The 14,834-nt window shown below is 39.3% G+C and overlaps 1 protein-coding gene and 1 non-coding gene across 2 annotated transcripts; both read right to left on the reverse strand.

Annotated features, from left to right (window-relative positions):
* Window positions 1-2,375: 2,375 nt before the first annotated feature.
* PABIR2 (PABIR family member 2) lies at window positions 2,376-13,132 on the reverse strand. The gene is made up of 10 exons (XM_067304032.1): window positions 12,833-13,132; window positions 12,389-12,467; window positions 10,971-11,027; window positions 10,553-10,596; window positions 10,410-10,464; window positions 10,089-10,190; window positions 8,672-8,760; window positions 8,078-8,142; window positions 5,668-5,764; window positions 2,376-4,597 (listed from the first exon to the last, which is right to left on the reverse strand). The coding sequence occupies exons 1-10, from the start codon at window positions 12,946-12,948 to the stop codon at window positions 4,447-4,449; spliced, it is 855 nt and encodes a 284-aa protein (XP_067160133.1). The 5' UTR covers window positions 12,949-13,132; the 3' UTR covers window positions 2,376-4,446.
* LOC136993318 (small nucleolar RNA U109) lies at window positions 4,692-4,836 on the reverse strand. Its single transcript, XR_010885606.1, has one exon. It is a non-coding gene; the product is annotated as a small nucleolar RNA U109 (small nucleolar RNA).
* Window positions 13,133-14,834: the final 1,702 nt, after the last annotated feature.

Below are 14,834 nucleotides of genomic sequence, written 5' to 3' on the forward strand. Positions count from 1 at the left end.
GAGGTAGGCAACTGGAGTCCTTAAGGAAATCCAGCCGCCAGCTCCCTGCCCTCTCCAAAGACGGCTCCGAAACTTGGGCAACTGTGACTCCCATTTTTGATTGGCAAATGTGGCTTTTTCTTTTGGGGATGGATTGAGCAAACAGTCCTAGACTTGCCAACGAGCTTTTTTCTAGAAGTCTGAATAGGCCATGCCCTCCTGAGGCTCTCTCAGCTGCCGAAAAATGCGTTTTTGAGTTGAAAGTTAGTTGGGGGAGTGAAGTCTACATTCAAGGCTAAAATTCCAATTTGTATTCAAAGGAGCTAGGTACTGGGTCTTTCAGCTGCTCAGAGTCATGTGGTACCTTCAATGACCCACCTTACAGCAATCACCAGATTGGCTAAGGATTATTTAAGTAATTTGGAGAGAGACTAAAATATTGAATGGTAGGCAAGTCTCTCTGCACTTACTGTGGACTGTTGCCATTTATATAATAGCCTTGGAATACAAGAGGCAGTTTGTATAGCTGCAGAAATATTTCTTGGCCTTTGCTCCAAAAAAGCAAATGAAACAGTCCTATGACTTCATGAAATATTTGAACCAAAATTAACGCAAAGCTTTTTTATTATGAAGTTACCAGGAAGATTATATGCAGATGAAATTGCTCCAGGAAAAACAAATTCACATCTTTGTCATCACACAATAGATTAGTAAGGTCTACAGATAAGAACGTGGACAATTAGAAAAGTTCCCAAGACTAGTCAACTCTGGCACACAAACACAGTAAGAGAGTCCCAAACCCGCCTAAGTTCAAGTCAACTTCTGCATACAGCCTGCAACATAGTTCTGTCCAGATAAATCTGCCAGATTGAAGCTTTACATTTAAAATGTTTCTAGCATTTAGAGATGTTGAGTACTTTACTTTTATCATGATTTTAAAAATTTCCACCTCACTGTTTCTATACACATTTTATTTCTCCTTGTGCATTTCAAGACTGAGCTTCCCAAGAAAGTCTGCAGGACTCAGATTTACCTCCTCACCCACTGACAGTTTAATTACTTTCTTTGTAAGAGAACATATTTAATCACACACAGTCAGAAAAACAGCCTCTTAAATAGAGGCTTTTTTTGGGCCCATGATCCCCAATTTTGAAATTCAATGAATTAGAATGAAACATGCACACTGGGATCCATTTCCTGATTCGGAACACTTGATATTATCAAAACATGAAGAATTCTACAGCTGACGTGCACTTTTTTTTTTTGGTTTTCTAAACCACCGATAAAATCCTGCCAGCATTTTAAGCTTGCTAAATGAGGGTTCGTTATGCTTCCAGTAATAATCTAAAGGCAGCGCTAGTCAATGAGCCATACAAAGACTGACAACGTAATACTGTACTAATTAACGTACTAAAAATAGTCTATGTAAAATGCTGCTTGAATTACACTGGTTATTTGCAAGTATTTTTTTCTTCTCAATAGTCGCTGTACCAATGGTAAGCCATCTCTGGGGTTTCTCAGCAATTCTCAGCAAATATGCTTTGAGTAGCCCCTAACTTCCAAAAAGAAAAAAAAGGGGGGGGGAGGGAGAAGGAGAAATTCTCAGACACCCATCATGGCAATTCAGTACAAATAAGTCTGGTGAAGTTAAAAACAAACAGAAAGCCCCCAGAGACTGCATTCAAAGTGTCTGTGGTTATCTATTAAAGCTGGCTACCAGCACCAGCTGGTGTTCTTCCCCAAACCAGTATCTAATTCACTACAGCAAGGGCAGTTAATAAATCCAGAAGACGCAACTTTTAGTTGGTTTTAGTCAGAGCGTGCTGCACTAACCTTTACACTGCAATAAAGATCGCCTCTGTAAGCGGCAGCAACTCACACGCAGTTAAGTGCAAACACCAGCTGTTAGAATATTAGAAAACTTTGTGTGTCCAGTTTTAAAATGAACACGTGGACTTACAGCTGTGTGAAAGATTTCAGTCCTAAATGGGACCTATTACAATTACACAAGGACATTCATTCTGAAACAACAGACACAGCGTGTACATATATATATATATATATATATTTTTTTTATAAAAGAGCAATGTCTTCTGAAGTGTGAAGACTAGTCAGAACATTAAAAAAATGCTGTAACAAGAGTGATAGTTGTGCGTTTGCTTTATGAAGCTTACAGTCTAATGTTTACAAAGGCCAGCACTTATATAAGACTCTCCACTGACAAACAAATCTGGAATACATCAATTGTACAGGTAAGTCAGCCAAAAATAAGAACTATGCTCTTCTCAGTTTTAAGAAAGCATGCAATAGGTTGGCCCCTTCTGCCACCCCGGTTCAGATTTCTAACTCTCAGTACCAATAGACGCATGGTATAATGAAACTGGGGCACAAATAAGTTGAATTTTATCACAGACCATTTATCAGTACTTTGCAAATGTAAAAGCAGCCTTCTTTTAGCATCAAGGAGGCAGAGAAAATACAAGCATGAATAAAAAAATTAAGCAATTTAAGACATCAAAAATTCAAGAAATAGCACTGTGCATATACAAATAAAATTAACATTCAATATTGTAGAGCTCATTTAAAAATGGCACCAATGGACAGTATTTTTACAATATGCACATTTATTTGAGGTGTGGAACCAATGCTCCACAGAAGAAAATGATAATACACATGAAAGTGCCACTGTTGGCCCATTATGGTACTTCTTACAATGTAATGGAAACACTTTAAAAAATGATATTGTATGTACATGTCTTCTGGAAACTAAACAGCTTTTTCAGAACAGAAAAAAATCCTACGGTTCGCCCCCTCCCCTCTTTAGCCAGACAGTATTGCCAGAGACTGTGCTCACTTTTAAAGCACATAATCTTACTTTAAATTCAGTGCTATTTTCTTTCAAAAAGGATCAGAAGTTGTACTTTTAGATAACAAAAGCATTTATGTTACTTACAAACATTCAAAAATGGAAGCTTATGATTCTGGCAGACAATGTTGCGTATTAAATACAAACCAGCCAGCAATTACTGAACATAAAAAACTTATTCAATCATAAAAAAATACTATAATTCATCACCACAGACTTTTTACATAGTTATAAATAATAAATAGCATAACACAGTAGATTACAAACGGATTTATTTTGCCCCATTAAGTCTTTTTAAAAAGTAAAATATCTATTGTCTTACCTTAGACTGACCAAGGTACTGTATCAAGACTACTCATAGCTCAAATGTAACTCCTTAGCCAAACAATTTGCAGAGCTAGTATGCAATCCAAACTTCAAAGTCTTTCCTTAGAAACCAAATGTTCATTTAGTTGCTCGCCCTGCTCATGACAAAGGCATAAACGCTGTACACAGCAGCTTCGGAAGGTATTATAAGGCTGCCGTCTCACAGCGTGGTGGGGGCCGCCCACAGCACCTCGCAACGGAGCGTACACCTTGGAGAGAAACACTAAGGAAAGCAGCACTGACGACAGATTCTGGTAAGCACTCTATAAACAAGCTGTACACAAAGGACTTTTCCCACCCACCCCGCAGGTTTACATTCCATAATTTTGTAACAATGTCCCCTAAGGCACAAAAATACCTATGACCTCAATGCCACAGGAGACATTGATGGTGCCATACATGTTCTCCTACACAGTAGTTTCAATAACTTAGTTATTTGCACTGTATGTCTTAGATTGAGGCATGGATTAATTTTCCTTGGCCAAATGCTTCTGAAAATTGACCATATTCCATATAATCTGTAGGATGAAGGGTCTGGAGAGAGAACTATGCAGCTATTTTAATCACGTTCATAGAGTATTGTTATTTCTTCAACTGATGGCAGAAGTACCAGTCACTATTTTTTTTAAAATGCAATAGAGAGATTTCCAGACCCAGAGTGGTCTTCTCTATTAAAAGAAATGACTAGTAGCACTAGGTAAAAAAGGAAAAAAAATCAATTTTTTTCCCTTCTGCAAGAGAATTTGAGGCTAGTTATTGGAGGGGGGAAAAAAAAAAAGAAAAAGAAAAGCAAATAGAATAGTTTTACTTAATGGTAGAAGTGCCAGAGAATAAGTTAATATTTTCAAATCCTTCTGAACCACATTATTTCCCTAGACATAGTGACCACAGTAGTGATAGAAGTATTTTTCTAAAAACTGCAACACTAATAGGTAGACACCTATCTTGGAATCAAAAAGTGTATGCAAGTTCTTGAAAGCAAAAAAGTTAGTATAATCTGAGCAGACATCTTGCTTATAAAATAAATCCGCAAAACCAGACATTAATATGGTCTAACATGTCCATTAAATGGATAAACCAAAATCACTGGAAAGTTGCCAAGGATTACAGTTACAATAATTTTTCCATTTAATATTAATCCTCGTGTTAATGGTTCAAGGATCCGAGTTCGTTTCTCTGTACAAGTGTACAGTAAGGAAACAGCACAGCCAAACACTGACTCAGAACTGATTAAGTCACTTAGGTGAGAGATCATCCATCAAGATGAATGAAGAGCATGAGTTTGAGCACGTTACTGGAGACTCTGTGGTTATGCTGCCTTTAGTCAGTGAATCAGAGGAAGAGCCAACACTGCTGCTACTCCCATCAAGAATATCTGAAGACAGGCTGGGGAAAAAGAAAAATGGTTATTTAGTAACATGGGCACTACGGCTTTGTATACAAAGTTAATAAAGTTAATGCACTTTCTCCATTGTAGAAGAGATGTAGGAGACATATACTACCACTCAGTCTTTACTACAAGACTGGCAGCCCTGAAGACTCCTTGTTTTTTGTAGCATGTTATATATACGTTCATGCTCCTTAAGGGAATGAGGAGCAGAATGATTTTTTTTTTTAACATGCAGAATAAACTAAGACTCTAACTTTAACCAGTTATAGAAAAGAGGTGATAACTAATGAGAGCAGAACCGTAAAAGGTTATAGGAAAGGAATAACAAGAATCTACTCAGCAATGCAGCAGAAATGTCATTAATTGGCAAGCTTGTTCTTTAATATTACATTATTCAAAGCAAAATACTGAAATGTGTTTTTCCTTTGTATACAAAGAATTCTTCTGGTTGGATTTTGAAGTCTTGTTGTATATCATTCCAGAGGACATGTAAATTGATACTTCATAATTTAGCCGGAAGCAATATGGAAAAAACATTTCTAGGGGGTTCCAATTCTGTAGGTTAGCTGAAATTATGGTATACAGTGTTGATATTTTAGAATACTTTATCTGACTTCTTTTGACACAAAGAAGCCAGCTTTTTATGGTTTACAACAAGGAGACAGTGTATAACACTAAAAATCTTAAATGTATCAAGAACTATGTGACTGCATCAACCATTCACACAGAATAACACATTTTCTAAATATTCAGGCAAGTGCCACAGATACTATATGACCACTGCCTACAACACACTGAAATGATGAGGCATCTTTTACGCAAAGTAACTTTGCTTATGAACCAATTATTCAGTATGTAAGTTCTGACACAAAATCTAGGCTAGAGTCTGCTCAGGAGGAACTGATCAAACAAGCAGGAACATTGTTACACTACATGATCACAACAGTAGTTCCTAGTAAAGTGTACATGCAAGCTATACACAAAAATTATTTCTGGAAAAACAAGAAAGCTTGTGACAGATCTACATTCTCTGTTTTGGCATTGCAGGGCATATAAAATATTTTACCATGAACTGAGATCTGTCAGATGTGTAACATCTGGAGAAAGCATGTTGGTTGTTCCTTGAAAAAGTCTCTTTGGCTGACTTTCAGTTTCCATTTCACCTAAGGAAAATAGTGCAAATAGTCAAATTCACTTGGTCTCTGGAATGTCCATTTGATATTTGTCTACTTTAAGAGAGATGTTTGTCCATAACAGAGCAAGGCTGCATTTGTAATATTATAAGGTCTCTGGTTCAGCCAACTGAGCACTTGGGTAAGGCATGTTAACTTGATGCTAGCTGTTTCATCATCCAGTCCATCCTTAATTTAACTATTGCTTCAGCAGTATCTGAGGGACTAAAATAGTCTCAGTCAAAAAAACAGGCACTTGCTACTTAGAGTACAACCAGACAATATGATCTAAAGCAAACTAATTACCGTGACTTAAATTTAAGCAGCAGCTGAGCTAAGACAAATGACATAAGACAAAACATGGAAATTAAAATTCTTAGTGATGATTAATTTGAAAATAGAAACATCAGCTTTGTACACAACTTCACCCTGAATACAGCAAATACTCATGTGCACGTACAGTTTTGCATAAAAGCTGAATATAAAGATTTAACATGTGTATGCATTTGTATTTATTCATCATGGATCAAACTTTCTTTATACCTGTAATCATTTACTGACATTAAAAGTGAGAGAATTCATCTAATCTGTTTTGTATAACCTGCCCTGAAAATGAGCTAGCTTCTTATTAGCTTCTGTACAATACATCATGAACTCACCAAGAATAAGATTAAAACATAAATATACTGTAGCTGAGAGGATTTTCTTTTTTTTTGTCGTCAGACTGAAAATTAATCAAATGGAAATAATTTTCCTGGCTTTTTACCTATACTTTGCAGCAGTTGTGGTGTCAGTTTAAAAACTGATGAAGGTTAAGCATTATAGTAAAACAGTATATATTAACATTTTATGAAAGAGAATTACGCTACCACTCGTTTTATACAAGACTGACGACCTCCCCAAATTTATTTCCTGTAGCATGCAAGGATACATTCCCTTCTTTGAAGGGAAGGAATGATGGCTTCCACCAGGCGCAATGGGGAGGGGGAAAAAAAAAAAAAAGATATGAAGTACTTAGTCTTGCACAAAAGACAAAGTTGCGCTGCTACAAAGCACTGCACATTCTACTAGTATTAATTCTCCATAGCAATGAAATGCTCTTAAATACATTATGTTTTCTTCCCTCCACATTATTTCAATTTGTTACCATGTAAAATTCGTAGAATATGAACCATGAAGTTGCTGCTAAAATTGAGGAAATAACAGGGTTGTGTGTTTGGAAAATGAAGTTAGGTTCATTTAAATGGATTAGATGTTTTAAAATTAGGTAACATTTTGAAAATTTGTACATCAAGTAAAAAAGGCAAACTCATACCTCCACTTTGTAAAAGATGTCCCACAAGAGCACAAGCATAGGATAAAGAAAGCCTGCCCTTTATCTGTACTGTTTTTAATATAACCTGTATGAAGTCTGTTGTAAAACGTTTTAAATAAAATGTCAGAATATGAATATCTGTTCCCTATTGATCATTGAGTTTGATACACTTTTGTCCAATTTCTAATGCCTCTAAAATTCACAGAATAATAACAGCCAAGATAGAAGTGACATCTCCAAAAAGCCGTCTTTCTTCCTATCAATCCAATATACATTGGACAATGTTACTTAACAAGACAAGCAGTCAGACTTAAGAAAAAATAAACCACCCAGTAACTTTTCTCGAAGGCTAAACCATAAATGTACATCTTGTAAAATAAAAGAACATGCTTTTGGTCCAGTCTAGAATGCTTGAGTAGGGGGGAAAAAAAAAGGCATCGTTAGAGGCATGTTTGCAAATATCTTACAATTCTATTATGAAGACTTGTTCTAGAACGTATTTTAAATATTCTTAACACTGAATGCTTCCAGGAAGGAATGCACTTTTCCCCCTCCAAGAGGAAAGAACACTGATCTATTCCATTTCTCTAATTCTCAAACACTCACCTTCTGAACTTTCAGAGTAAAAACAAACATTTGGTACTAAGTTTAGAAGACATTGCATGATAAGCAACATTCCTAGAATGATCTGAAGGGTGTGCACCGTACAGTGATACTCTTCAGAATTTCACAGCTTACAAACATTCATAAACATTTAATTTTAAATGGATTAAAGTGTGCCTCTTAAGCAGTAGCTGCTTTTAAAGTTTTTTATTCTTATATTTTAAACTAGCTACTTTATATCTGGAAGTTTGGATCAGCGAATTCCAGTTCATCATGGATGCAAGTGCATTGTATTTGTGAGACAATACAAAAACAAGGAAGAGAGAAAACATTTAGCTGCAAAACTATGTCCATGTTAAAACATCTGATAACGTGAATACACATACCTTTTCTTTTAATGGGGCCAAGAACACTGGGCCTGATACAGTTGATTGGACTTTGACTCCTCCTGCTAAAGAGATATTAAGGTCTGTAAAGCTTCCAAATTTGAACATCATACCTAATATCAAATCAACACAATCGATCACATGAAATGCTCTTTAAAACTATTCTGATACAACTGAAATGTTAGCGAATCTGAATATGTAGATAAACAAGGAAGTGTTGCCTATGAGAGCAGACTGTCTGCTGTACAAATGTGTAGTAGACTTTCTAGTCTTCTGCACAGCACATCACATTCTCACTTAAATCCATTTCTAAATTGGATATAATATTGATATAATATTAATAAACTTCATGCAATTTGTCAGCATGTTATACCTGAAACACCCAGGAATTTCCCAAAAGCCTATTTTAAAGTTGACACAGACTATTAAGGAACATCCACAGGAAGTTACCATTGGTAAGGTTTGAACTTTCAGAGCATTTTCGTGTGGCAATACTTCAACTTTGATAAAGTGAAATCTCTTTTAATGCCTGAACATCAGGGGAATTCAGCAATTCAAGCCAATGAATTCCTGTTACTTTGAGAAGTTACTTACCTAGAGAATCGCCTTGTTGGACTGGGAATAGGACTTGGAGGTAAACCATTGCTACTCACAAACATTTGCAATGATGGTGAAAAACATTGCTGCAGAAAGAGTCACATGAAGATGCTTCAGAATTCCCTTTTAAATACTCTAGTGTTCCCTTCCCACCCCTTCAAAACATCCCCAATTAAAGAAAACCTAGTAACAAAATAAGGCAGAGATGATCAAACACAATCTTAGAGGCATTAAAACTGAACTTACAGAAATACATTGGCTAAAGCAATACTGCTCACACTAACCTTAAATTCAAAACCCCATGAAAACAGAAGTTGAAATAGACACCGTTTTCTAAATAAAACTGCTGTTGCAGTTCTTCCCGTTACATTTAAGAGTAGCAGTACTGTACCCAGGACTTTTTTTTTTTTTTTTTTTTTACAAGATGCCTGTTAAACAAAGAAGCAAAGTTTACTCAGAATATGTCTGATCCGAAAGTTTAACACGATCTACCAGAGTAGAACAGAATATTTAACTCTGTGTTCCTGAAACCAATTTGAGCTTAGCCCATGAACGCTCATAGCTAAGTACAAAAACATTTATATGAAGTTTTCTACTGCTGCTTTACAGTTGCAATTCTAAAGGCGCAGGGCCAGCTCCCAACATTACAGCACTACACCAGGATCGGATTTACCCAGCACTAACATGTGGCTGCTCTATGCATCAACACAAATACTGGTAGAGCCACGCAATGATATAGTAGCACTACAAAAGGAGAACCACAAGAGAGCATGAAAACAAGGTCAAGACGACTGTCTTCAAACACAGTTGCCAGTTTCTCTGCGCTACATTTCAGTTCTCCAGTCGTAAATGAAAAAAGTAACAGAAGATCTTTATCTGAAGTCCACTTTCTGTTTTCCAGCATCTGCCAGTCTCCAGTGCAAATTCAATGTGCCCAAATTTGAACAGAGTCTTTTTTTATGGCAACTTTATGCCCTCCTTTCCATATCCAATGGACACATTGTCATCATACAGGTCTGCAGCTTCTCATCTTTACCTATTCTCTTCTCTCCACATGTGGTACATTCAGATCTTAATGCTTCTTCCACAGCATCACCTCAACTTACGCAATTCATGTCCTTATCTGATTACTATAGTGACTTTAGAACCAGAACCCTAAACCTCCCAAACACCACACAAAAAGCAGCAAACACTGAATGTGGCAGAAAAACTAGCACAGTGCTTAAACTCTGCAGGCTCTAAGGCAAAAAGCAACTGAGTGTTAAAAGCCAAGAAAACGTGAACTTCTAGTTGTTAAGTTTGTTTTTTTTTTAATATAATGTCAAACAATTTGTCAAGTTTCACCTGTCTTCACAGTTTACCTTAATCTAAAATTCTAAAATGCGTTCTCCTTTTGGTATTTCATTTATCCTACCTTTCCTATTCCTCTTGTAGGTGAAGGTGCAGGCGAAACAGGGATGAAGTCTATTCTCTTTGGGGAGGAAGATTTCTCAGACTTGTCCAAGTCATTGTCGCTCTGTAAATACAAAAGTTTCAAACTTAACAGTGACACAGGATGTTACCATAGAATCCAAGCCAGAGCTTTCTGATGGAAAGTTATTAGGCCAAATGCACAAAAGAGCTAAACCAGATGACCTTAAGACTTTCTTAAATTATTTCCACAGTTACTTCCTCTCCTTCCCTTAAATTCATCAGTTGAGTGTAGAAGTGGAATTAAAAATGAAACATCTATTACCAGGCTCAAGCTTTCCTCCCATGACTGGCTTATCTGCATTGCTGTTTGCACTTCCCTAGAAAACAAACAAAAAAAAGATCTCATCAGTAGCTACAAAGAGGATAACTCTGGCTACTTCATCATCTTGTTTCAATAACACTCACCTTTCATGTGCTGTTTCCCTGTTCATTAAATCCACTCCTTCCTCCTGCAGAAGATAGATGTTTTAAGTTTCTCCACAACATATGGTTCAAAGGTACTTAGAGTAACACCCCTGGTTCAACAATTTGCCTTTAGAATTGAAATTTGAACAGTAGGAGCACTCCAGAAAGAAGAGACTGATACCAGCCCATTCATCATTTCTCTTTAAGAAAAAAGAACACTTTAAAAATGCAATGAAGCTTAAAAATGACAAGCATTGCAAGTACACTTCCATGCTGGAACTGAGTTTTTCAACTACTAAAGGAAACAGAGCTGAAAAAGAATTAATATGACAGGAATTCCCATTATAGAAGCATTTATGTAAATACTGAAGCACTTATCATCCTGTTACTAAAATATACAGTTAAAAACTATACTCACCCTTCTGATCTGATGAAGTCTGCTACTAGGAATACGAATAGGTGATGATGACAGCAACTGAAAAAAATGACAGCTGCCATGTTTAAATCACATAAATCAATGGCTTGCACACATCCTATTTATTATCAGTCTTAATTCACCAAGAATGTAATAAAACTGAGCTGTACAACTACATGTGGATGAATCAATGTTGCAACAAGAAAACACTGATCTGCAAGAGAAAAGACTAGTCCTACTACTTACAAATTCGTTCCATCACTCAGCAAGCGGCACAGATCTCAGACTTACAAGCAGACACTGCTTAGTACCTCAAATGCAAGAATAGCTATGTATGCCATTAAGAAAAGTGAGGTATTACGAATGAAACTAAGAATGTTATGTAATTTAACTCTCTAATGCCAAGAATAAGACAGACTCCAGTATTAATTTATCCAACCAGCTGGCTTATAGAAAAGAAGAAAGATCTCAGTGTCTCAGCTTCATCTTGAAAAGCATTCCCTAAAACTTTACTTTTGCAATAGCCTAGTATTTTATGCATCTAATCCCTCTAGAACTTTGGCTACTGCCATATACAAATGGGCTAATGCTCCCCACTCAAAATGTAATTTGTCTATTGCAACATCTACTGCTTTGAGTTCTAAAATTTTGGAAACTTATTTTTAAGAAATACTGTAACAAAAGACTTAGAACTAAAATTCTATTCCACTTTTTCTGAATAAAATAGAATGCATGTTGCTTCTCTGTCTTCCAGGACTTTATGTTCTACAGGTTTTGAGAAGCAAAGCTTAATCTTCACTATCCTTAGATGAGAAATAAAAAAATTAGTGGGAAAGAGCAGAGAGGTCTCTGAGCTGACAATAAGGAAAGAGAGAAAAAGAGAAATGCAACATCTCTAAGAAGTTAAGTAACTGCAGTACTATATGCTAACAGACTTATAGAATAGGGGCAAGAGTATCACCCAGCATATAAACTACTCTTCATCATATGATGCTCTGATGTCTAGCGTTCAGCTTTTTGCAAAAAGAGAGCGTGTCTGTCAAAAAACCTGTTTAAAAGAAATTTGTGACTCCCTCTTTTACATTTTAACTAAAAATTAAAGCAACCATTCAAGACTTTCAATTGTGACAGAAGTTTTCTCTTCCAACCCATGCTCAGGTTGCACATTAAGTTTAAGATTGTACTTAATACTAGGATTCTAAAGTAGCTTCAGCCATTTTTCTCTTCTTGGGGATATACATTTAATACACAAGCTTATTTTATATGCAAATTGTGGTTACAGGTGGAAAAAATACACGACATTCTGTAGTCTGGAAGCTTGCTAGGATGTTCAGTGCAAACAAAAACCAAGTTTAACTTCATTTCTCCAAGTCAATTAGTTTTTGTTAGGTGTAAGCAAAAACATGCTTAAGATTCCTTACCATACTGTGACGGCTCATAACTGTTGTACTGTTCCGGCGAGTTCGCAACACATAAGGCTGAAAAACCTGTGAGTTGTCACTGGAGGAAAAAAAAAAAAAGTTTTGCGAATAACTATTTCAGGTGTGCGTTAAAAAAAAAAAAAAATACAGTATCATGCTAGGCTGCAAGTCTCCAGGGCACGGAGGATGCGCGTTTTACCTCAGCGAGCACACGGCTGCGCCTGACGGAGCCCCGCAGGCGCCTTCCCGGGCCGCCCGAGGGGCCGCGCACGGCGGCGCAGGAGGATCGCGCAGGACCCCGCGAGCGCGCCGGGAACCGCGCGACGCGTCTCGGCGGCCTCCGCCATGTAAGAGCCCGCGGCCCGGCCCCGCCGCACGCAGCGGGGCCTCGCAGGCTCCGCGGGCCAGCGCGGGACCCCGCGGCGCCGTCGGGGCGGCGCTCACCTGAGCCCGTGGATGAGGGGGGCGCTGTTCGACCGCCTCAGCCCGCCCCCGTCGCTCGCCGCCGCGGCGCTCCCCGGCGGCAGCTCCAGGTCCAGCTCCATTTTCTCCTGAGCCATCGCGGCGGCGGCGGCCCCAGCCCCGGCTCCGGCTCCTCCCGCTCCGCCGCGACGCCCATTCACTGCCGGCGGCCGCAGCGGCTCCTCATGCCGCCGCTTCCCCGGCGAGGCGCGGCGAGGCGCGGCCGCCCCTACAGGCCCCGCGGGCGGCGCCGCAGGCAGCGTCCGGGGGCGCGGCGGGCCCGGCGAGGGGGGCGGCCCCAGCAGCGCCCCATGCCGGGGGCGGCCCGCGGGCGGCCCCTTCCCCCAGCCGCTGTCGCCGCCCGCCCGCCCGCCCGCCGAGCTCCCGCGCGCGCGCGCTGCCGCCGCCGCCTGAGGGGAGCGACGCCTCGGGCCGGACACCCACAGCACCCCGCGCGCCCGCCGGCCCCCAGCGCGCATGCGCAGCCAGCAGGGCGGAGGCAAAGCTAACCACCTCCCACTACGCATGCGCCCTGCAACTGCATCCCACTATTGCGCATGCCCACGAGAGCCGCGTCAGGCCCGAGCCCCAGCTTCGGCTTCGTAAGGAGTCCCGAGAGCCTCCGGACGCGGGGAGCACGCTGATTGGCTGGCGGGCAGGGCGTGCTTTTGAAACGGGACAATGAGCGGTGAGGCGCGGGTCGCGTCGAGCGGGGGCGTGGCCTGCCCAGGGCCGCGAGTTCGAGTCCAGCGCCAGCTGCGCTGTCCCCGCGTGGCGCTGGCTGTGTGTGCGCGCCGCGGGAGTGTTGGCAGGCAAAGGCTTTGCAACCCCTGTCAGGTTTAGACGCTCTCTCTTCAAACTCGAATTGTACAGTCCCTTCCGGTGTTTCTCCCAGTCTGTGCCGAATTTCGTTTTGCTGCTGAAGCATGCACCGTGTTTTTAATGAATTATTGTAAAATGGGGCTCTGCACTATTAATAGAAATCTGGCATAAAGTTCATTGAGACACGTGATTCTAGTTCTTGGCTGTATTTTTGGACAGACCTTTAGAATTCAATTTCATTTCATTTGATCAAAGTATGTAAGTTTGTGCTTACTGATTTTTAACAGTTCATTGCTTTTCTGCAGTAAGTTACAATATAGACATTTGTCTTTTTCATCCAGATCTTTAAGATCTTTACCAGTATCAAATTTCTAAAGTTTTACATTTTCTTCTGGAAAAGAGCAATAGTTGTCCCAGAGTGCTAGCTATAGAAACAGTTAGGATGGAAAAGTTAAGGTTTTCACCATTTCAGCTTCCTTAAGTGAGAACATTGCTGAACAAATTATTCTCTTACTTTAAAATGATTGGATATAAATGATCCTAGATAACTGAACAAACTGCTGCCTATATAACTTTGCTGTTTATTATGGCACCTGTTTGCACTGTTTTTGTTAATCAAGACTAACGTGAGTGCATTCCATTGTTTCCACATTCAGACTTTTCCACTTTTTCCATGTTCCACTTTCTATATTTCTCATCAACTGTTTTTATTTATGCTTACATTTCTGGCACTATACTGACAGTATTAGCAAAGAACTTTGTGCTTATTATGTATCTGAGACCAGTTAACAGGTCTGCAGAGATTAAATTTTAAAATTTTCAGGCTTTTTCTCAGAATAAATTTTGCCCTCATATCAAAAACCTGGAGACAAAACTCAGTCTTGTATTGTTGCAGAAGGAAAACCTTTTATAGTCCTGTGTCACTGTTCACACAATCATCTATTGTAGCCAGGAATGACACATTCCTATGGGATGATACAGAATTCCCATCCCCTTCAAAGACAAACAAGGTAAATAATATAAAACTTCATTTTGCTTGGTATTCAGTAATTATGATAAGCTTGATTTGTGGGAAAAATTAGGATCTGGTACTGCAAGAGGAAAAATTTGTTATTCACCTTTTTTTGCCATCCATTCACTAAAAGCAACAGCATCCTTGCAG

The sequence above is a fragment of the Apteryx mantelli genome, chromosome 13 (assembly GCF_036417845.1).
Source record: "Apteryx mantelli isolate bAptMan1 chromosome 13, bAptMan1.hap1, whole genome shotgun sequence".
NCBI classification, from domain to species: domain Eukaryota; kingdom Metazoa; phylum Chordata; class Aves; order Apterygiformes; family Apterygidae; genus Apteryx; species Apteryx mantelli.